Genomic DNA, 24,711 nt, shown 5'->3' on the forward strand with positions numbered 1-24,711 from the left:
GCACTGTGAAGCGCCGTCCAATGAGTTTTGAAGCATTTGTCTGAATATGAGCAGATAATATTGCCTGAAACACTTCATCGTGCTGCTTTTGTTAGCAGTCACATCATCAATAAATACAAGAGAACCAGTTCCACTGGCAGCCATACATGCCTATGCCATGACACTTCCATCACAATGCTTCACTGATGAGGTGGTATGCTTAGGAGCAGTTCCTTTCCTTCTCCATACTCTTCTCTTCCCATCACTCTGGTACAAGTTGATCTTGGTCTCATCTGTCCATAGGATGTTGTTACAGAACTGTGAAGGCTTTTTAGATGTCATTTGGCAAACTCTAATCTGGCCTTCCTCTTCCAAACAGTTGTTTTGGCCACACCTAATGTTTTTGCTATCTCTCTGATGGGTTTGTTTTGTTATCTCAGCCTAATGATGGCTTGCTTCACTGATAGTGACAGCTCTTTGGAGCTCATTTTGGCAGTTGACAGCAACAGGTTCAAAATGCAAATAGTACACTTGAAATGAACCCTGGACCTTTTATCTGCTCATTGTAATTGGGGTAATGAGAGAATAACACACACCTGGCCATGGAACAGCTGAGAAGCCAATTGTCCCATTACTTTTGGTCCCTTAAGAAGTGGGAAGCACATTTGCAAACTGTTGTAATTCCTACACCGTTCACCTGATTTGGATGTAAATACCCTCAAATAAAAGCCGACAGTCTGCAGTTAAAGCACATCTTGTTCGTTTAATTTTGAATCCATTGTGGTGGTGTATAGAGCCAAAAATGTTAGAATTGTGTCGATGTCCCAATATTTATGGACCTGACTGTGTGTGTGTGTGTGTGTGTGTGTGTGTGTGTGTGTGTGTGTGTGTGTATATATATATATATATATTAAAATTCCATAAATACATATCTTTGCCTAATAACAAACACGTAAATATGATTGTTTGCGCGCTTGCGAATGGCAATCACCTTCTGGCAGCCAAAAACTCTCCTGACTTCATGCAACCACAAAAGGTATACCCAGTTAGCTAGCAGAGATCTCACATATTACAAAACTGCACGTTGCCCACGCTCGGACTAAAAGTAACTGAACCAGCCGCAATAAAGGCCACAAAAATGTGTAGTGTCCAATATCTGTTAAGACAGAAATTCGGACCTGTGATAGCCAATAGCAGCTGTAGCTATTGACAATCCAGTCTTCAAGTGATGACGTATGAACCATGCTTCTGGGTCCAAACTACTCTGTTTTTATCAAGGCTGTTGTGTTTTTAACATGTTTTAATGCTTTGTATCTTGTTCTATTTAGTCTGAACAAGCCCCTTAAAAAAAAAAAAGTCAGTGATCACCGTCAGCATCTATCAGTTTTTATTAAAGACTGGTTTTTAAACCCTTAGATGTAACTACAGCCCCATCATCAGGAACCAGGGCTGGACTGGGACAAAAAATCGGCCCGGGCATTTTGACTTAGAGACCGGCCCACCAGGTATTATAGGAAAAACCATAAAGCCTTTGAATAAAAACAAATGCTGTTGTCACAGTGATGCACACTGTCTTGTTGGTATATATGTAACAATCTAATAAACTTAAACCTACACCATCCTCCCTGTTCTGGTATTCTAAACAGTACCAAAAGTAGACTGCTTGGTTGAGTTAACCTCCTAAACTATCTAGAGCACATGGTGAAAACCTGAAATTAAGACAGAGGAGACTAGAGGTGAGAAATGATCATTACTGTTTACTGATGACAGATTTATATATATTTTCATAAACCATTCATTTGCCACATCAATAAACAGCATGGCAGGGCAAAATATTTTTTCTGACATGGCAACCTTTAAAAAGTGAAAGGAGACAGAAAGACAGGTGAGAAAGAATAAAACTTAATTGACTTTTTGATGGCATTTTACACACAGTACTGGTACAGTATCTAGAAAATGTGGGAAAATACTGGCATCATATACAGTACTTAGCTACTTCTGAAGAAATTATGTTGGGACCCTCAAAAAAATTACTATGTACAATAATGGATTTCTATACATTTTACATCAGATGAAAACGTTTGTTGTAAGATTCAGATAATTATTTATTCAAAGTTTTTATATGACATAAAAAAGAAAAGTATTTCTTTGTTTCCCCCTTTCCCTGTTAATGCCCTACATGCCCCCTGACAAAACTGCACAGTTACCAGCTGTCAGCTACTTAGAAAAAGATCCTGGTGTTATTTGTCTCTCAGAAACAGTTCATAACTTTCCTTCAACTCATTCATGTCACCTAAAAGGTAAACCTGTTTCTCCATCACCTGTTCAGCTCTGATGATCCAGTAAGGACATCTCCTGGTTTCATCTTCATGTTTCCCTCTCACCACATATCCAAACCGACATCATGACCAGCAGCTTTTACAGCTGTGGCTCCAGCAAACATCAGCTGATACTAGAAATTAATATTAAATAAATTATAACAACAGTTGATCAAGCTTAAATGTGCTGCTGTTGTTTAGCGCGACATCCGCCGGTTTCTTCTTTCTGGCGCAAAGTGGGCGATAAACAAGAGAGAAAAGCAAATCAGCTGATCATTGATCAGTTTCATGATTGAAGTAGAAACAGGAGAGAGAAGGGGAGAGAATGAGAGAAGAAGAGGCAGCTGTGCAGCTCCAGCTTTATGTCTTTTTCATTGTAGCTGAAGTCCGGGACAAACTGTGTTCCTTTTCACCTCAATACGAAACGCGCAATATTTTCTCTGAATACGAGACGATTCCGTTTTTTACGGGACGGTTGGAAACTCTAATAACTAACCTTATAAATAAAATAAGATAAAACAAGTTCAACATCAATAATATCATAGCACCCGCCCAGCTACAGTATATATAAACGCCGTCATGCTAGCTAGTACGCAGTACGAGTTATTGTAACTGACTGTAAAAAGTCAGCATAACGAAAACAAACTCCATCTAAACTTGGTTTATATCTGACCCAGATAGACTGCAGGTCAGAACGTCTTACCTGAAGTTCAGTTCACCGCCTCGGGTCTCTGCTCCTCCTGCCTTTCCGTCATCCACCTGCCAGCATGTTGCATCTGCTGGCCTCCACAACTTGCTAATGTTACTGAATCTGTGGAAGCTCCGCAATAGCCACCACCAAACAACTGAGTTATTTTTACACACCTCCCTTCATCTGGGCAATCCACGACCTTTCAGTGTTTATACCGGCAAATGCCCGGTATGCCCGATGGCCAGTCCAGCTATGTCAGGAACCGTCATGTTAACTTTTATCAAGTGGAAAAGTTAGCGTTCATCCTACAGCTTCACTGTTTATATTATGCTAACCATAGGTGTGTAGCTAGCCACTACATAGCCCAACTTCAGTAACCCTTCAAACGTCACTGCTGTCTAGGTTTCTGTCTCCATTTATGTTGGAAGTGATAGCAGAGTTGGATGTTTTAATTTTTCTGAAATCTCTCAGTCAGAACATGCTCTATCATGTTTCGGTGGAAACTAGCAGGCTAACTTCCTGCTAACTTCTAACTCCATTAAATTTAATAAATTCAGTTTTCATAGATGCCTGGCTGGTAAACTTAATTGTTACACCAGGTAGAGCAGCAACGCTGATGATTTAATTAAAGAATTTAGACAGTTTGTAACTCTCAGTGATGCCGCAGTGTTCGTTTGACTTTGGGACCTAAAGCGGAGTTTGGACCCGGAAATGACTAATGACGTTAGACTTAAAAGACCGAATGGCAGCACGAACATGATGCATCAGAGCCACTAACGTCAACAATCGCCATTTTAAGCCCAGCTACAGATATGTGTCGTAAATTTAGTGTCACATGGAGTTTTCGTCAAGGTAAAAAGAGGTGTCAATCATGCAAATCAGCCAATAAAAGCAGACGTTACAGCGCCTCAGAATTTAAAGCAACAGAGTCCATTTAAACTGTCTATGGCACACAGGAGAATGGGCCTGCTGGATGACAGTCTGTGGGTAATTCTTCAAAAATATATTTAAAAAAAAGCATCTTTAGGCATGTAAATGAAATTAAATAATTACTGCGGGTTCAATACCTAAAAAATGCAACTCAGACATGGTGACCAAAGTGTGCCAAAATTGAGCAAGCTGCACAACACCTGAATATTTATTTATTAAAGGTGCAGTAACTTTTCACTATGTTGATTTAGAAGCATAAATCTTTGCACGGATGATGTTTATACATTCATTACTGATTTTCTGGATTAAAATGTGAACAAAGCATAGTTTTATAGGGCTTATATTAGTGATGGGAATGCTGGCTCTTTTTAGAGAACCGGCTCTTTCGGCTCCCAACCAGCTCTTAAGGTTGTTTTGTTGCTTTAATTAATTTATCAACAACAATATAACATTATGCACAAAATGAATTACTAATGTAAAAAAATGTGTTTTTATTTATATATGTTTGTTATATAAATATGCTTTTATTTATTCACTCCACATTAAATTAAAGAAATTATAAAATACAAAAACCAACTATTTACAATTCTACTTTTAACTATTTAAATTTTCAGCTTTTTCCTTTTAAACAAATTTAAAGTGAAACAACAGAAAACACTAGAGGTGGGTTTTAATAATCAATTCATCGATTAAAATCGATTCTGGCTTGGATAACGTGATATTGATTCATTAAAATCCTGAATCGATTTTTTTTATCTAAATGTATTTTGCCCAAAATTCCAGAATCTCAGGCGAAACGTCACAAAATTTAGGCAACCACCAAACATTTAAAACAGTAAATGAGAGCAGGTACACGGCTTCTGCACAAAGACGTAAACACACAGCGCGGACCCGCGGATCAGAATCAGTGAGATGTCGCCTTTCTCACCCGACAGCACGGACACGGCTGAAAACCGACAGCTCGCTGATTCCGATGTTTCGGCGGGTCCGCGCTTTGTGTTTACGCCCTTTTTGCGCTGATTCTAAAGCTGTTAGTTTTATCTCTCTCCAAACAATACTGACTGAACCAGCAGCAAAAGAAGATCCAAACTACGCTTCACATAAACATTGTCATGGACTCCCTCTTACTTTTTCTTTTTTGCTTCCACCACACTTCATGCACAGCTCTCTCTCTCTCTCTTTCTCAGTGTACTTCAAGAACAGTTTCCTGTCTATCCCCAAAATCTGTTTTCTACATTATTCGCTTGCTTGTTACGCACAAGTCTACCATTATTTACAGCGCTGTCGGCCGATGTTTTTTTTTTTCCTTTTAGTTACTTCCGAAAAGAAAGCCTAATTTCTGCTGTTCAATAGGTTTCTGAACAAATTTAAACTTTTTAAAATTATACAAAATGCAAAACGCTTAGCTGTGTCTCTAATAAAACCGCTGTAACTTCAGAGGTAAGTTACAGCGGTAAGGCCAGGAAAATCACCATGTTTTTCTGTGTTTTATCTTCAGCTACTTTGACACAAAGCCATCTGCTGTGATGCTCACACCTTTGATAAAGTCTGGAAAGTGTCAGCTTCTTTTTTATAGATACAAAAATATGTAAATGTACTGATCTGAATTATAATATTTCTGACTGTCTGAGGCAAAATTTCCCAGATTCAAATCGAATTGAATTTAATTGACTCGAATTAAATCGAATCGTAGATCGAATCGATTCAGGACCTTGTGAATCGGAATCGAATCGATTCTAGAAATCAACAATACCCAGCCCTAGAAAACACTGCAAACCACAACACAATAAAAAATTAATATGCAAAACAAAAAGAAGATGCATGTTCTCTGTGATATGGGCCTGGGATGATATTTTGGGAGAGCGTTTTTTCCTGCTTTGAATTGCATACATAGGATTCAGTGCATGAATAAACTTTCTGAATCCTTTAACATCCACAACTGAAAATAATTGGAAATCAAGTGCAATCATTTTGCCAGGTCTTTATAAATTGAGTTGTCACAGAGGGGCCACAGACATCTGCAAAAACTCTCTAATATAGCTCTGGGTTGGTTTAGGTCAGGGGTGGGCAACTCCAGGCCTCGAGGGCCGTGTCCCTGCAGGTTTTAGATCTCACGTTGGGTCAACACACCTGAATCACATGATTAGTTCATTAGCAGACCTCTGGAGAACTGCAGGACATGTTGAGGAGCTAATTTGGCCATTTAAATCAGCTGTGTTGGTTCAAGGACACATCTAAACCTGCAGGGACACCGGCCCTCGAGGCCTGGAGTTGCCCACCCCTGTTCTAATGAGAACACACATATGATTTTTCTCTTAGTATTAAGTATGAACAAGTCAACAACACAAAGCAAAGGCAATAACCAGCATGAAAAGACGTTAAAGTAGAATCACTGTGGCAACTGCTTTGGAGTAGAATTAACATGAACAGGTTGAAACAGGGGCTTAAGCCTGTTTGCTCATCTGTTCGTTACCAGTAGAAGTTCAGGGTCTATCTGCCGTGTTTGAGTCTGCGTTCACTCAGCTTTAAAACTACTCTGGATTCTGTCTGTGTAGATGCTTGCAAAGCCAAAGTTCTGTTAGGAGCTGAATGCAGTTGTTTCTTTTCTGGATGCAGTTTGCACCTTACCAACAATACAGTGGCTTGCAAAAGTATTCAGCCCCCTTGAACTTTCCCACATTTTGTCACATTACAGCCACAAACATGAATCAATTTTATTGGAATTTCAGGTGAAAGACCAACACAAAGTGGTGCACACGTGAGAAGTGGAACGAAAATCATACATGATTCCAAACATTTTTTACAAATAAATAACTGCAAAGTGGGGTGTGTGTAATTATTCAGCCCCCTTTGGTCTGAGTGCACTCAGTTGCCCATAGACGTTGCCTGATGAGTGCTAATGACTAAATAGAGTGCACCTGTGTGTAATCTAATGTCAGTACAAATACAGCTGTCCTGTGACGGCCTCAGAGGTTGTCTAAGAGAATATTGGGAGCAACAACACCATGAAGTCCAAAGAACACACCAGACAGGTCAGGGATAAAGTTATTGAGAAATTCAAAGCAGGCTTAGGCTACAAAAAGATTTCCCAAGCCTTGAACATCCCAATGAGCACTGTTCAAGCCATCATTCAGAAATGGAAGGAGTATGGCACAACTGTAAACCTACCAAGACAAGGCCGTCCACCTAAACTCACAGGCTGAACAAGGAGAGCGCTGATCAGAAATGCAGCCAAGAGGCCCATGGTGACTCTGGACGAGCTGCAGAGATCTACAGCTCAGGTGGGGGAATCTGTCCATAGGACAACTATTAGTCGAGCACTGCACAAAGTTGGCCTTTATGGAAGAGTGGCAAGAAGAAAGCCATTGTTAACAGAAAACCAGAAGAAGTCCTGTTTGCAGTTTGCCACAAGCCATGTGGGGACACAGCAAACATGTAGAAGAAGCTGCTCTGGTCAGATGAGACCAAAATGGAACTTTTTGGCGCTATGTGTGGCGGAAAACTAACACTGCACATCACTCTGAACACACCATCCCCACTGTCAAATATGGTGGTGGCAGCATCATGCTCTGGGGGGGCTTCTCTTCAGCAGGGACACACTCAAAAAAATGAATGAGGGGGATTGTTCAGTGTATATTAATTATTTATTTTCATTTTACTTAAAATATGTTTTTGTTAAGTTAACATGTGTTTTTTCTAATCAAGTCTACGTAATTGTGTCTATTATTCAACGTACATAATACTAATGTGTTACTTGATGGCATAACATTTAAGTTAAGTCAATTAGATCGATATACTTTGTATATCCACAAGGTGGCAGTAATGCAAAAACAGTCGTAATAAAACCGCGAAGAACAACAAGGTTTCATGGCTTGGGCCTGCTCATGCGCAAGACTTCAAATTTAACTTGAAAACGTTGTTTTGGCGCCAAGCTGCTGTTTCTTTGAGAGGTTAGACCACTTCTTTCTTTGACTATGTTGTGTAGTATCTACATGTCGAGCATGGTTATATTTTGCGTTTGTCTTACAAGCCATGTTATATCGTTTGCGTGTGCTTGTTCTACATTAGTTTTACTGGGTCCTGGACATGCTTATTTTGTGGAGTGTGTAAGAAACATTTTTATTGTTTTTTGTTTTATTAAGGGATTAGCTACAGGGGTTCATGGGGTTATTTTTTCAAGGGGTTATTTTTTTCATTTGCTTTCTTGGGATTCCTTTACTGTAATACAAGAGTCATAAATATCGACTAGGATAGCAAGGATAGCATAAAGTGACATTTAAAATCCAAAAAGCCAAGAGCGAAAGCCACTGTGACACCATTGTTATGCTCTATCAGTAATCGGTATTATGTAAAAATGGTCTGTAAATACAGCATGTTTCCTAGCGGAGTTATACATATCAACATAGTTATAAATTACAGTTTGTTAAATCACACACTTAATTTTTTAAATAAAATTATTCACAACATATGAGTGGACAGACAATGGAGGTCGACAGACCTGGTGATAATTGCTTCTATAGAAAGTTAGCACATGGCAGTGTCAATCTCTTGCTTTTCTTCTGAGTAGTATTTTATTTAGCTGTAATTCAATCAATAATTTGCTTCTTGAAATTAAGTAATGAATTTCTTGTTTTACTTTATAAATTTCAGATCCGGGCCTTTACCTGCTCCCTCCTATACTGATGTGGTGTATGTGGTACTGCTGAGCTTGTATGTGGTATGTGAACTGTTATACTTTTAAAAACAAAACTGTTTTAAAAGTTAAGTTTTCTTTAGTCACCCATCCCATGCCCCTGTTATTTCTTCTCCAGATCTGAACCATTGTAAAGGTTGCAGTTCAAGGGCCTGAGGCATGAAATTCTTTTCAGATCAGCTGTGATCAATATTTTTTGGAACTTGATAAATAACAATAAAAGCTGTAATGGCTCCTTTAGCATTTTGTGTAAATATTTGTGTTAAAATTATAGCTTTAATGAGGTCTTTCTACATTAGTTTTAGTTATAAAGTATGTATGTGTGTGTATGTGTGTATGTATATATATATATATATATATATATATATATATATATATATATATATATATATATATATATATATATATATATATAGTATGTATATTTACAGTACAGTATGTTGTGTTTGTTGACATGTTTTCAGGTGGAAGCAGAATATGTGAGGATTACTACTGCTCCACTTGTTCCAAGGCTTTTTACACAACTTGACCAATACACCAATGACCAGCTCATAAAAGTCTTCAAGAAAAAAGGAGGCGTTGCAGGGAAGAAAATTAGACAAACTTTGGCCCCTGCCACACAGGTGCGTTATTCTGTTGGTAGCCAAATATTATGGCTAATAAGATCATTTTCAAATTTAAACAGCTAGTGTATGGTAGCTGCACAGTGCACTTACATTTATATTAAGCAAGACAAAGTTTTGTACTCAAAACGTTGGAAAACTTAAATTACCTAAACATATGTAAAATGTGATCCCTCAATTTCGGGTTAAACCATAAGTGAATGGTTTTTATGTCAAAGATCAGTTTTTGAATGCAAAAAAGATGATGTATTAGTTTGTCTTTACCTCCATTATGGACATATATAATGTGGTGGAAACCCTGCCTAACAGGTTAACTATTCATGTCCATGTGATGATTAGTTGGTCTTGTGTACATGTCTATCTGTGCAGTGGATATGTCATTCATTTTGCGTATAATGTGAGTTTGTGTCATCGTAAAGTATATCTGTTTTCTCTTCCTGTATCTCTGCCACTCTCTACAGAAGGAAACTATTGAAAAGGGGAGGGAGTGTGTCCTCAGGGCACTACCTTTTTACCTGAATGAAGACCCAAGCATCCTCTTCAAAGAATAATTGGTTGGTAATTTTAGTTTAGTTTTTTATCTGTATTAAACCAAATTTTGAATAACTAATGTTGTTGCATGTTGTAGTGTTGTTGTTGTTGTTGTTGTAATTTGCATGGAACCTGTTTAAATGTTTTGGGAAATCTTCTTGTATACCCAAACTATTTATATTTATTGTTGAATCTGTAGTCTAAAATAGTGGCTCACTGGGGTGCATGTTCCTAATATTGTGTTTACTTCATTAAACTGGACGCCATTTTTCTATGTTTTTGTGTCTAAGCTACAGCTACAGCTGTTCAGAGGGAGCTGGAACAAATTACCCTTGCTATCTTCACCATCGAAAGAGTTGATGCCAGCACTCCTCCAGCCGATGTGGGTATAACCGTCTCGGGTGTTCTGCATGACCTGGAAGACCTGGCCTCTGCATGTGCACTCTTAATGGGTGGGATATATGCACTGAATCTCAGTTAACCTCAGGACTGAAAGCTTTCTTTGAAGTACTTCAGAACCTCTTCCTTCATCTGTATGTCAGCAGACTCTTGACCAAGGTACAGATGCTCAAGAATAAACTGAATGAATAAGCCAACCCTTAATTTGGATGATGAATGTTCTGTCAGATGGACAGAAGTTTTTCGGAGGCTGAATGGGAATAAAATGGTAATTTGTTGAAAATGACAGATAAAGGGAAAATTACATGAGAGAAATTTAGAAAATTTTGAAAAGATTGTAAACTACTACAATTTGAGAGATTTTACTCGTGTGTGTGTGTGTGTGTGAGTGCGTCTATGTGGTATGGATTGACATTTGACCTGCGCTGTACCTGGGCTCCGGGGACATTTCGACTTTTTGCTGTGTATTCATGTGTCCCCCTAAAACATGACTTGTAAATGCATTTTTAAGTGTCTAAATAATAATTTTTTCTACTTCTTATGAGGTCATTATTTATCTTTTGACCTGTATTTGCTTAAACTGTAGTGTAAATTCATTTATTAAACTATAATTAAAAGATTTTCTGATTTTCTTAAAAGTCCACCTATACCCCTCACCTGATTTTTGTGTATTCCAGTGTATTGCACAGCGACGTTTCGAGTTAGAGTGGATGTGTGTAGGTACTGCAATTTAATACACATTTTCAATACACACGGCCGGAAGTCATTGTGATTGGTAGGCTATATATATAGGCGGTACCTACAGGAAACGGCGCCACAACTTTCGCGCGCGTGCCCTTTAACAAGTGTATGTCGACGGCAATACGAAGACGGATTAAAAACACAAAGGTAAGCCTTTTTTAATGTAAAATGCACCATGACTTTAATACTATATGAAATTATAGGTGCACAGGCCTATATTAAACTGGTTTAATTTATGCTTTATGGACTGTTAGTGAGTCTTTGAAGAAGTAAAACGGCCCCAGCGTTTGTCATTGAGTAAATAAAATAGGGCTGACGACTAACCGCGTCAACGCGATAAAGCGGGCTAACCCGTGTTAGGATTTACTCGGTGTTAAAGCATTATTGTGGCTTAAACGTGTTAATGCCGACATCGCGACTAACGCGATTAACAATTAAACCAGCGCAGTCTGAGTCAAAATCCCTGATGTCGCTGTTAGCTAATTTCGGGCAGTTTGTCCAATGTCTGTCATTCTGCTGACAGCCCTAAAATAAAAGCAAGGGTATAAGTGTATTTAGTCGTGTATTTATTTATATGCCTGAAGAAAAAACTTCTTACAGTTTTGATGCCTAAGCTTTCTCAGTACTTGTATCACTCTCTGCAGTCGCCATTACAGAAATGTCACATGTCGCCATTTTGAGTACTAGGCCTTTAACATTTTAAAAGAAGGCATAAATTAGCACTATGAATAAGTCAGCTGTGTTTATGCTGTAAACTACACTACTGCTAGTTCTGCTACTACTGATGATGATGACAATGATGACGATAATCGTAATACTTTATATGCTTTGGTAATACAGCCAATCGTACAGGAGAACATGCGAAGGAGACGCATTCCTCCACGGGAGGATGCAGTCTGTCATGTTTCTGCTGGAAGGGACAAACTGGGACTTGATATCCACTACATAAATGCCTTCAAAGGTAAGTTGGTCTTTAGTTTGGATTAGATTTGGAGTTTGTCACTTTGTCTTTTGTCACTCACTTGGTATGCCTCTGCAATTCAGGTCGGGGCATTTTCACGACTGTTCCATTCCAAAAAGGAGACTTTCTTTTGGAATACAGAGGTAAACTCATAACAAAAGAAGAATGTGAGCGGAGACACAGAGTTTATCATGACAGCCTGAAGGTGTTCATGTTTGAATTCAAGTTTGATGGAAAACTCTGGTGGTGCGTATTATATCAGTGTAGTTTGATTAAGATTAAATGACACATTGCTTTTGATTTATGAAAAAAAAAGCTTCCTAACTAACTAGTTAAGCTAATACTTTTTTGCCTAACCCCACAGTGTGGATGCATCTCAAGAAGATGGGTCATTAGGCAGACTTGTCAACGACAACCACATCAGTCCAAGTGCTAAGATGAAAATATTAAATATCAATGGAAAGCCCCATCTATGCTTATTTGCAAGCAGAGACATAAGTCCAGGCGAAGAAATAGACTATAATTATGGTGACTCGGATTGGCTCTGGAGATGCAAGGTATTTCTACAATTGTACTTTTTGGAACTGATAAATTGCATACCCTAAGCCATTTTTACATTTGTACCTACTCAAATTGGCTTAACGTGACTTAGGGCATCTAGTTTTTCACTGAAATTGAGTATCACCTACTGTGCCTGGGGTAACTATAGCAATGCAGCCGAGCATCCAGTGATATAAATGCCACAGCAAGCATGGACGTCAAGGTGACAAAATGCCTGCTGCTCAGTCTATACTTTAGTGTTCAATTCAGGGATCACGCTGTTAATTTTGGTCGCTATTTCAAACATTTCAGAGTTTCAAAAATGATGGCTTGGATTTTCATGAAGGAGGCGCACTCATAACTTATCGAGTGACACCATTGACCAGCCACCTGGTGGCATTCAGTCTGTCAAATTTTCTGATCACTTTGGATCACTTGGAACCTTGGTGCAGTAGTTACTGAAAAACTACATGGTACTATAACCTACTGGAAAAACAGGGGTAGGTACTAATGGAAAACAGGCAATTGTGATGGCTGCCACATCAAAGCCCTCTAAAAGCACTAAAAAAATATCAGCAGGTATGCAGAAATAAAAAATGGCTTTCGGTTTCTAAATTTTAACAGTGATTGATGTTTAATGTGATTCTACACAGCAAAATCTCCAGTGTTAAATTAACACTGGAGAGTGTCTATAAGGGTCCACACCTCTGAGTGTTAAATACAACACTGTTGAGTGTTAAATTAACACTTTTGACAGTGTTATATGTTTAAAAGTAACCTAGTCAGTTTTGAAGATTAACAATGGCTAACACTGAGCAGTGCTGATTTTCTAACACTGGAAAATAACTCAAAATGTTAGAAATATTCCAGTGTTAGAAAATCAGCACTGCTCAGTGTTAGTCTTTGTTAATCTTCAAAACTGACTAGGTTACTTTTAAACATATAACACTGTCAAAAGTGTTAATTCAACACTCAACAGTGTTGTGTGGACCCATATAGACACTCTCTAGTGTTAATTTAACACTGGAGATTTTGCTGTGTAGCCTCTTTAGTTAGATTCATTTTAAATTTTGTCCCTTGAAGATAAATGGGCCCTAGTGACAGTTCGTTGCTGCTACAGGTGATTGTTTTACTCCTTTAGCAATGGCTTAAAAAATAAAGAAATCACACTGACTATTTGTCTCTTAATCATAGGGCCTTAAATTCTCTATACATGACAGTGAATATTTTAAAGACAATAGCTTGAAACTTATCTTTCTCATACAGTTTATTTAATGTTTCAAAAGCCTCTTGAAAAAGGCACTGTATATTCATTCTCTATCTGTTACACACGAAGACTGAGACCAGCCAGATTCAGAAGACTGTGAGCTGCCTAAAGCCGCAACCAAACAGCTTTCCAAACAATGATCTGGACCTGAAACATCCAGAGCCTGAAAGGGTAAATATAATCCAATGTACCACTTAATGAACTAATAATTTAATCTATCATCATTCTTTATGGATGCTGTGTGTGTGTGTGTTTGGCAGTCACCTGGGTGTGATGTGATTTACATGGACCGTGGCTTGTAGGTCCTTTTCATTGTTTCAAAGTGCAAGTCTGGATAACATCTGAGTGTGTGTGTGTGTGTGTGTGTGTGTGTGTGTGTGTTAACCACCCAAATGTGACTTAGGAGGACCACACTGTTATTGGGGGACTCCGTCAAAGTTTGCTTCATGGTGACATCACTCTGGTTTTAGGAGGGGTCTTCTCGTATGTCTTGACAGTTTGACCTACAGCATGCAGAGCTGACTGCATGTGCTTTGTTTCTATGTTGAAATTTTTTGAAACTCAGGCTTGAACATTAAGATAGATAGTACTATACAACTTCTTAACTTGTTTTAGGCACTTTTTACTGCTGTAATGCATGGGCTCTCTCTGGCTGTGTACTCTGGCTTCTTCCCACAGTCCAAAGATGTAGCTTATGGGGTTAGGTTAACTGGTGATTCAAAACTGCCCTTTGGTGTGAATGCAAATGCTTGTCCTTCCATGTTAGACTGGCGATCTGTCCAGGTTGTACTGCCCTATGGTAGCTGGTATAGGCCCCAAAACTGCTACCCCACAATCCTGATAAGGATAAGTGGAAGAGGATGGATGATTGCAAAGGAATCAGTTGTTAATTATTGTAGCCAGTATTTTTTTCAGAAGAAAACATTTCTTGAGTGGAAAGCCCCCCCCCCCCCCCCCCCCCACACACACACACACACACATGCAAATTAAAGACAGAAGCACAGGACTGCCCAGTACAGTTGCAAGAAGAGCACTTGGTCTAATCTTTGTGCCATCTTTTCTTTGTTGCAGGATCTTGATGAAGAAATGCCTCAGCAAGGCTCAGAAGCCATGCATTCTTCTTCAGTGCAAGATTTTGAAGAGGTAACATTGACCTAGGACAGATTTTAATGAATGTTTCTCATGCACGATGTGTACCTTACGCTATTTGCCGATAGTGAAATGGTCTATTCATCCTCTTGAGTGATGCATTTTTAGTAACTGTCAGATTACTGTTCTTTTGTCTTCATTCTCTATCTGTTACACACGAAGACTGAGACCAGCCAGATTCAGAAGACTGTGAGCTGCCTAAAGCCACAACCAAACAGCTTTCCAAACAATGATCTGGACCTGAAACATCCAGAGCCTGAAAGGGTAAATATAATCCAGTGTACCACTTAATGAACTAATAATTTAATCTATCATCATTCTTTATGGATGCTGTGTGTGTGTGTGTTTGGCAGTCACCTGGGTGTGATGTGATTTACATGGACCGTGGCTTGTAGGTCCTTTTCATTGTTTCAAAGTGCAAGTCTGGATAACATCTGAGTGTGTGTGTGTGTGTGTGTGTGTTAACCACCCAAATGTGACTTAGGAGGACCACACTGTTATTGGGGGACTCCGTCAAAGTTTGCTTCATGGTGACATCACTCTGGTTTTAGGAGGGGTCTTCTCGTATGTCTTGACAGTTTGACCTACAGCATGCAGAGCTGACTGCATGTGCTTTGTTTCTATGTTGAAATTTTTTGAAACTCAGGCTTGAACATTAAGATAGATAGTACTATACAACTTCTTAACTTGTTTTAGGCACTTTTTACTGCTGTAATGCATGGGCTCTCTCTGGCTGTGTACTCTGGCTTCTTCCCACAGTCCAAAGATGTAGCTTATGGGGTTAGGTTAACTGGTGATTCAAAACTGCCCTTTGGTGTGAATGCAAATGCTTGTCCTTCCATGTTAGACTGGCGATCTGTCCAGGTTGTACTGCCCTATGGTAGCTGGTATAGGCCCCAAAACTGCTACCCCACAATCCTGATAAGGATAAGTGGAAGAGGATGGATGATTGCAAAGGAATCAGTTGTTAATTATTGTAGCCAGTATTTTTTTCAGAAGAAAACATTTCTTGAGTGGAAAGCCCCCCCCCCCCACACACACACACACACACACACACATGCAAATTAAAGACAGAAGCACAGGACTGCCCAGTACAGTTGCAAGAAGAGCACTTGGTCTAATCTTTGTGCCATCTTTTCTTTGTTGCAGGATCTTGATGAAGAAATGCCTCAGCAAGGCTCAGAAGCCATGCATTCTTCTTCAGTGCAAGATTTTGAAGAGGTAACATTGACCTAGGACAGATTTTAATGAATGTTTCTCATGCACGATGTGTACCTTACGCTATTTGCCGATAGTGAAATGGTCTATTCATCCTCTTGAGTGATGCATTTTTAGTAACTGTCAGATTACTGTTCTTTTGTCTTCATTCTCTATCTGTTACACACGAAGACTGAGACCAGCCAGATTCAGAAGACTGTGAGCTGCCTAAAGCCACAACCAAACAGCTTTCCAAACAATGATCTGGACCTGAAACATCCAGAGCCTGAAAGGGTAAATATAATCCAGTGTACCACTTAATGAACTAATAATTTAATCTATCATCATTCTTTATGGATGCTGTGTGTGTGTGTGTTTGGCAGTCACCTGGGTGTGATGTGATTTACATGGACCGTGGCTTGTAGGTCCTTTTCATTGTTTCAAAGTGCAAGTCTGGATAACATCTGAGTGTGTGTGTGTGTGTGTTAACCACCCAAATGTGACTTAGGAGGACCACACTGTTATTGGGGGACTCCGTCAAAGTTTGCTTCATGGTGACATCACTCTGGTTTTAGGAGGGGTCTTCTCGTATGTCTTGACAGTTTGACCTACAGCATGCAGAGCTGACTGCATGTGCTTTGTTTCTATGTTGAAATTTTTTGAAACTCAGGCTTGAACATTAAGATAGATAGTACTATACAACTTCTTAACTTGTTTTAGGCACTTTTTACTGCTGTAATGCATGGGCTCTCTCTGGCTGTGTACTCTGGCTTCTTCCCACAGTCCAAAGATGTAGCTTATGGGGTTAGGTTAACTGGTGATTCAAAACTGCCCTTTGGTGTGAATGCAAATGCTTGTCCTTCCATGTTAGACTGGCGATCTGTCCAGGTTGTACTGCCCTATGGTAGCTGGTATAGGCCCCAAAACTGCTACCCCACAATCCTGATAAGGATAAGTGGAAGAGGATGGATGATTGCAAAGGAATCAGTTGTTAATTATTGTAGCCAGTATTTTTTTCAGAAGAAAACATTTCTTGAGTGGAAAGCCCCCCCCCCCCCCCCCCCCCACACACACACACACACACACACACATGCAAATTAAAGACAGAAGCACAGGACTGCCCAGTACAGTTGCAAGAAGAGCACTTGGTCTAATCTTTGTGCCATCTTTTCTTTGTTGCAGGATCTTGATGAAGAAATGCCTCAGCAAGGCTCAGAAGCCATGCATTCTTCTTCAGTGCAAGATTTTGAAGAGGTAACATTGACCTAGGACAGATTTTAATGAATGTTTCTCATGCACGATGTGTACCTTACGCTATTTGCCGATAGTGAAATGGTCTATTCATCCTCTTGAGTGATGCATTTTTAGTAACTGTCAGATTACTGTTCTTTTGTCTTCATTCTCTATCTGTTACACACGAAGACTGAGACCAGCCAGATTCAGAAGACTGTGAGCTGCCTAAAGCCGCAACCAAACAGCTTTCCAAACAATGATCTGGACCTGAAACATCCAGAGCCTGAAAGGGTAAATATAATCCAGTGTACCACTTAATGAACTAATAATTTAATCTATCATCATTCTTTATGGATGCTGTGTGTGTGTGTGTTTGGCAGTCACCTGGGTGTGATGTGATTTACATGGACCGTGGCTTGTAGGTCCTTTTCATTGTTTCAAAGTGCAAGTCTGGATAACATCTGAGTGTGTGTGTGTGTGTGTTAACCACCCAAATGTGACTTAGGAGGACCACACTGTTATTGGGGGACTCCGTCAAAGTTTGCTTCATGGTGACATCACTCTGGTTTTAGGAGGGGTCTTCTCGTATGTCTTGACAGTTTGACCTACAGCATGCAGAGCTGACTGCATGTGCTTTGTTTCTATGTTGAAATTTTTTGAAACTCAGGCTTGAACATTAAGATAGATAGTACTATACAACTTCTTAACTTGTTTTAGGCACTTTTTACTGCTGTAATGCATGGGCTCTCTCTGGCTGTGTACTCTGGCTTCTTCCCACAGTCCAAAGATGTAGCTTATGGGGTTAGGTTAACTGGTGATTCAAAACTGCCCTTTGGTGTGAATGCAAATGCTTGTCCTTCCATGTTAGACTGGCGATCTGTCCAGGTTGTACTGCCCTATGGTAGCTGGTATAGGCCCCAAAACTGCTACCCCACAATCCTGATAAGGATAAGTGGAAGAGGATGGATGATTGCAAAGGAATCAGTTGTTAATTATTGTAGCCAGTATTTTTTTCAGAAGAAAACATTTCTTGAGTGGAAAGCCCCCCCCCCCCCCCCCCACACACACACACACACACACACATGCAAATTAAAGACAGAAGCACAGGACTGCCCAGTACAGTTGCAAGAAGAGCACTTGGTCTAATCTTTGTGCCATCTTTTCTTTGTTGCAGGATCTTGATGAAGAAATGCCTCAGCAAGGCTCAGAAGCCATGCATTCTTCTTCAGTGCAAGATTTTGAAGAGGTAACATTGACCTAGGACAGATTTTAATGAATGTTTCTCATGCACGATGTGTACCTTACGCTATTTGCCGATAGTGAAATGGTCTATTCATCCTCTTGAGTGATGCATTTTTAGTAACTGTCAGATTACTGTTCTTTTGTCTTCATTCTCTATCTGTTACACACGAAGACTGAGACCAGCCAGATTCAGAAGACTGTGAGCTGCCTAAAGCCGCAACCAAACAGCTTTCCAAACAATGATCTGGACCTGAAACATCCAGAGCCTGAAAGGGTAAATATAATCCAGTGTACCACTTAATGAACTAATAATTTAATCTATCATCATTCTTTATGGATGCTGTGTGTGTGTGTGTTTGGCAGTCACCTGGGTGTGATGTGATTTACATGGACCGTGGCTTGTAGGTCCTTTTCATTGTTTCAAAGTGCAAGTCTGGATAACATCTGAGTGTGTGTGTGTGTGTGTGTTAACCACCCAAATGTGACTTAGGAGGACCACACTGTTATTGGGGGACTCCGTCAAAGTTTGCTTCATGGTGACATCACTCTGGTTTTAGGAGGGGTCTTCTCGTATGTCTTGACAGTTTGACCTACAGCATGCAGAGCTGACTGCATGTGCTTTGTTTCTATGTTGAAATTTTTTGAAACTCAGGCTTGAACATTAAGATAGATAGTACTATACAACTTCTTAACTTGTTTTAGGCACTTTTTACTGCTGTAATGCATGGGCTCTCTCTGGCTGTGTACTCTGGCTTCTTCCCACAGTCCAAAGATGTAGCTTATGGGGTTAGGTTAACTGGTGATTCAAAACTGCCCTTTGGTGTGAATGCAAATGCTTGTCCTTCCATGTTAGACTGGCGATCTGTCCAGGTTGTACTGCCCTATGGTAGCTGGTATAGGCCCCAAAACTGCTACCCCACAATCCTGATAAGGATAAGTGGAAGAGGATGGATGATTGCAAAGGAATCAGTTGTTAATTATTGTAGCCAGTATTTTTTTCAGAAGAAAACATTTCTTGAGTGGAAAGCCCCCCCCCCCCCCCCCCCCCCCCACACACACACACACACACACACACATGCAAATTAAAGACAGAAGCACAGGACTGCCCAGTACAGTTGCAAGAAGAGCACTTGGTCTAATCTTTGTGCCATCTTTTCTTTGTTGCAGGATCTTGATGAAGAAATGCCTCAGCAAGGCTCAGAAGCCATGCATTCTTCTTCAGTGCAAGATTTTGAAGAGGTAACATTGACCTAGGACAGATTTTAATGAATGTTTCTCATGCACGATGTGTACCTTACGCTATTTGCCGATAGTGAAATGGTCTATTCATCCTCTTGAGTGATGCATTTTTAGTAACTGTCAGATTACTGTTCTTTTGTCTTCATTCTCTATCTGTTACACACGAAGACTGAGACCAGCCAGATTCAGAAGACTGTGAGCTGCCTAAAGCCGCAACCAAACAGCTTTCCAAACAATGATCTGGACCTGAAACATCCAGAGCCTGAAAGGGTAAATATAATCCAGTGTACCACTTAATGAACTAATAATTTAATCTATCATCATTCTTTATGGATGCTGTGTGTGTGTTTGTGTTTGGCAGTCACCTGGGTGTGATGTGATTTACATGGACTGTGGCTTGTAGGTCCTTTTCATTGTTTCAAAGTGCAAGTCTGGATAACATCTGAGTGTGTGTGTGTGTGTGTGTGTGTGTGTGTGTTAACCACCCAAATGTGACTTAGGAGGACCACACTGTTATTGGGAGACTCTGTCAAAGTTTGCTTCATGGTGACATCACTCTGGTTTTAGGAGGGGTCTTCTCGTATTTCTTGACAGTTTGACCTACAGCATGCAGAACTGACTACATGTGCTTTGTTTCTATGTGGTTTGAAACTCAGGCTTGAACATTAAGATAGATAGTACTATACAACTTAACTTGTTTTAGGCACTTTTTACTGCTGGTAGTGCATGGGCTCTCTCGCTGTGTACTCTGGCTTCTTCCCACAGTCCAAAGATGTAGCTTATGGGGTTAGGTTAACTGGTGATTCAAAACTGCCCTTTGGTGTGAATGCAAATGCTTGTCCTTCCATGTTAGACTGGTGATCTGTCCAGGTTGTACTGCCCTATGGTAGCTGGTATAGGCCCCAAAACTGCTACCCCACAATCCTGATAAGGATAAGTGGAAGAGGATGGATGATTGCAAAGGAATCAGTTGTTAATTATTGTAGCCAGTATTTTTTTCAGAAGAAAACATTTCTTGAGTGGAAAGCCCCCCCCCCCCCCCCCCCCACACACACACACACACACACACACATGCAAATTAAAGACAGAAGCACAGGACTGCCCAGTACAGTTGCAAGAAGAGCACTTGGTCTAATCTTTGTGCCATCTTTTCTTTGTTGCAGGATCTTGATGAAGAAATGCCTCAGCAAGGCTCAGAAGCCATGCATTCTTCTTCAGTGCAAGATTTTGAAGAGGTAACATTGACCTAGGACAGATTTTAATGAATGTTTCTCATGCACGATGTGTACCTTACGCTATTTGCCGATAGTGAAATGGTCTATTCATCCTCTTGAGTGATGCATTTTTAGTAACTGTCAGATTACTGTTCTTTTGTCTTCATTCTCTATCTGTTACACACGAAGACTGAGACCAGCCAGATTCAGAAGACTGTGAGCTGCCTAAAGCCGCAACCAAACAGCTTTCCAAACAATGATCTGGACCTGAAACATCCAGAGCCTGAAAGGGTAAATATAATCCAGTGTACCACTTAATGAACTAATAATTTAATCTATCATCATTCTTTATGGATGCTGTGTGTGTGTGTGTGTGTGTGTTTGGCAGTCACCTGGGTGTGATGTGATTTACATGGACGAAGTTTATTAGTTGATATCTGCAACTGAATTGAAAACACACCTTTCCAACTGTCCAAAACAAATAAATGTTGCAATATTTTGCTAACAGTGTCACAATCATCGTCTGGTGTGCACAACAATATCATCTTTGGACAAGTGCATTCAGTGTGTGGGACCGGTTTCCTCCCTCAAGTGGCTTGGCTTTAAGTGCAAAGGTGAGACATTTAGTGAATAGGTACAGTGTATAGTAAAAAGCATTAATAGAGTTCAACAAGTTAAGACGTGCTGAAATGAACACTGCTCCCTTTTTAATTAATGGGTGGTCACGTCTAATTAAAGAAATGCAGTATTACCTCATTGGTGCAGGACCTTGTAAAAATGGTATACTTGGGATTGTCCTCAATTCCCCATTCCATAACATAAACTGCTCAAAATAATAAAGGGAACACTTAAACAATGCGATGTTACTCCAAGTCAGTCACACTTCTGTGAAATCAAACTGTTCACTTAGGAAGTAACACTGACAACCAGTTTCACATGCTGTTTTGCAAATAGAGTAGACAACAAGTGGAAATTATAGTCAATTCACCATAATAAAGGACTGGTTCTGCAGGTGGTGACCACAGACCACTTCTCAGCACCTATGCTTTCTGGCTGATGTTATGGTCACTTTTGAATGCTGGCGGTGATTTCATTTTAGTGGTAGCATGAGACAGTCTACAACCCACACAAGGGGCTCAGGTAGTGCAGCTCATCTAGCGTAGCACATCAATGTGAGCTGTGGCAAGAAGGTTTGCTGTGTCTGTTAGTGTAGTGTCCAGAGCATGGAGGTGCTACCTGGATGTGGAGTAGGCCATAGGAGGGCAACAACCCAGCAGCAGGACCGCTACCTCCACCTTTGTGCAAGGAGGAACAAGAGGAGCCCTGCAAAATGACCTCAAACAGGCCACAAATGTGCATCTGTCTGCTCAAATGGTCAGAAACTGACTTCATGAGGGTGACTTGAGGGTCCAGCATCCACAGGTGGGGATTGAGCTTGCAGTCCAACACCATGCAGGATGTTTGGCATTTGCCAGAAAACACAAAGTTTGGCAACTTCAGCACGGGCACCCTATGCTCCTCACAGCTGAAAGGAGGTTCAAACTGAGCACGTGACAGTCTGGAGATGCTGTGGGGAATGTTCTGCTGCCTGCAACATCCTCCAGCATGATCATATTGGCAGTGGGTCAGTAATGGTGAGGGGTGGCATTTCTGTGCCTGCCAGAGAGCCTGACTGTCATTGGGTAACAAGATGAGGTCCTCGGACCCTTTGTGAGACCACATGCTGGTGCATTTGGCCCTGGGGTCCACCTAATGCGAGACGACACTGGGCCTCATGTGGCTGGAGTATGTCAGCAGTTCCTCCATGACAAAGGCATTGATGCTATGGACTGGCCCGCCTGTTCCCCAGACCTGAATCCAATTGAGCACATCTGGGACATCATGTCTCACTCCATCCACCACAAACTGTCCAGGGGTTGGCAGATGCTTTAGTCCAGGTCTTGGAGGAGATCCTTCAGGAGACCATCCGCCACCTCATCCCGAGCATGCCCAGGCATTGTAGGGAAGTCGTACAGGCATCTGGAGGCCACACACATTCAACTACACACTTTCATGCCACTCAACTACCTAAAGAACAAAGTATTTAATAAGAATAATTCCTTCATTCACATCTGGGATGTCCTTTTTTGGGGGGGGGAGGGGGATTAGCAGTGTATGTGTAGTCATTAAAATATCCTTAATGTGAACAGTTTTGTTTTTTTTTGTTTTTTCAGCATTTGACATTACTGCAATGCTTTGACAAAAAACTACTTCACTTAAATAGAACTGCAAAGCTAAATTAAGTCTATCAAAATGTGTTTCAGTTTGTTTAGGGGTCTGGCACAAATCTTGCCTTGCAAAATTGGCAAATCAGAATTGCCACCAGTCAACACAGGTGTGTATCCCATTCATATTTGGCTTGACTTTTTTTCAGTTTATTTTTTACCTGTCTAAAGTATTGATCAATTAAAAAAACTTTTGTTCTTACATTCCAGAAAGAAGAAATTTCTGAATATTCAGGGGAGGATGGATTGCCACATTCAGTTCTGGATCAAATATCAAGCGATGATGATGGCAACCACAGCATATCAGAAGAAGAATATGTGCCAGATTCAGAGTCATATGATGAAGATTCAGATGAAGACATCTCATTATTGCCAAGCACATCAAAAGGTCTGCTATGCCAAGATGACATCTCCAAAGCGCATGAACAATCAGATTCAACGAATTTAATCCACAACTTGACAAAGGACAAGCCACAAGATAAAAGTGAGCTTTGCGAAACTGAATCAGAAAAAATGACTTTAAGTAAAAGAAATTACTGCTATTTTTGTGGCAAACCACAAGCTAAAATTTCCCGCCACCTGAAAACGCACAAAACGGCTCCTGATGTTGTGCATGCATTTTCCCTGCCTAGAGACTCAAACGAGCGTAAAAGTCTGTTAGAGAAATTGAGAAATAAGGGAAATTTTAAGCATAATGCTGCAGTTTTGCATGGTGGAGTGGGACCACTGAAAGTGAAGAGAAGACCCAAGATTAAAGCAGTAGAGGGAAAGTTTGCTCATTGCTTTTATTGTCAAGGGATGTATGTTCGCAAGGATCTTTGGAGACATGTCCGCAGATGTCCTAACAAACCAAAAGATGACACGGATAAAGAACCTGGAAGAACCAAAGTACTCGGCCTGGCTTTAACTCTGGAGTCTCAGTGTTATCCGCAGGTGTCAAGTGGAGTCTGGAAGGTTCTTGCTGTTATGAAACAAGATGAGATTGCCTCAGCTGTGCGAAATGACTTTACTGTTATTCAGTTTGCCCAGTCCCTCTACAATAAACATGGACAAGACCCTACAAAGTATGATTATATACGACAGAAGCTTCGTGAAGTGGGACGTTTGTTGTTGTGTCTGCGCACAGAATTCTCAGTGCATAACATGGAAGAAGCTATTAAGCCTGCTAATTTCCAGAGAGTTGTGCAAGCAGTAAAGAAAGTTTCAGGTTTTGATGAAGAGACACTGTCATACAAAACTCCAAGCCTTGCGCTGAAACTGGGACATACACTGCATAAAATGTCTGACATTATCCATTGTCGTGCCCTCATGACAGAGGATGAAGCCCTAATCAAGTCCACTGATGCGTTCAAGAAGTTGTATGTCTCCAAATGGTCTGAGATGGTGTCTCACCGTGCCTTGAACACATTGAGTGAGGCAAAGTTTAACAAGCCATCAACATTGCCCTTTACAGAAGATGTTCGGATTCTCCATCACTACCTTCAAAAATCTGCAGAAAGT

General features: G+C 40.3%; 1 protein-coding gene and 3 long non-coding RNA genes across 4 annotated transcripts; all 4 read left to right on the top strand.

The window, feature by feature from the left end:
• Window positions 1-6,915: 6,915 nt before the first annotated feature.
• Window positions 6,916-10,470, top strand: LOC309708543. The gene is made up of 5 exons (XR_014277290.1): window positions 6,916-7,199; window positions 8,569-8,635; window positions 9,076-9,234; window positions 9,696-9,788; window positions 10,062-10,470. It is a non-coding gene; the product is annotated as an uncharacterized lncRNA (long non-coding RNA).
• Window positions 10,471-10,544: 74 nt separating this feature from the next.
• Window positions 10,545-12,713, top strand: LOC309709281. The gene is made up of 4 exons (XR_014277462.1): window positions 10,545-11,052; window positions 11,746-11,866; window positions 11,950-12,112; window positions 12,231-12,713. It is a non-coding gene; the product is annotated as an uncharacterized lncRNA (long non-coding RNA).
• Window positions 12,714-16,276: 3,563 nt separating this feature from the next.
• On the top strand, window positions 16,277-21,265 carry LOC309709271 (uncharacterized protein; the record flags this gene model as incomplete). Its single annotated transcript, XM_082537825.1, has 9 exons — window positions 16,277-16,313; window positions 17,202-17,273; window positions 17,442-17,543; window positions 18,427-18,498; window positions 18,667-18,768; window positions 19,662-19,733; window positions 19,902-20,003; window positions 20,897-20,968; window positions 21,137-21,265. Exons 2-9 carry the CDS (start codon window positions 17,217-17,219, stop codon window positions 21,263-21,265), a joined length of 708 nt encoding a protein of 235 aa, XP_082393951.1. The 5' UTR covers window positions 16,277-16,313; window positions 17,202-17,216.
• An 80-nt stretch (window positions 21,266-21,345) lies between these two features.
• On the top strand, window positions 21,346-23,526 carry LOC309707814. Its single transcript, XR_014277080.1, has 3 exons — window positions 21,346-21,561; window positions 23,251-23,321; window positions 23,422-23,526. It is a non-coding gene; the product is annotated as an uncharacterized lncRNA (long non-coding RNA).
• The last annotated feature ends 1,185 nt before the right edge of the window (window positions 23,527-24,711 follow it).

Source organism: Aulonocara stuartgranti (genome assembly GCF_965226115.1).
Source record: "Aulonocara stuartgranti genome assembly, chromosome: 6".
In the NCBI taxonomy this organism is placed as follows: Eukaryota; Metazoa; Chordata; class Actinopteri; order Cichliformes; family Cichlidae; genus Aulonocara; species Aulonocara stuartgranti.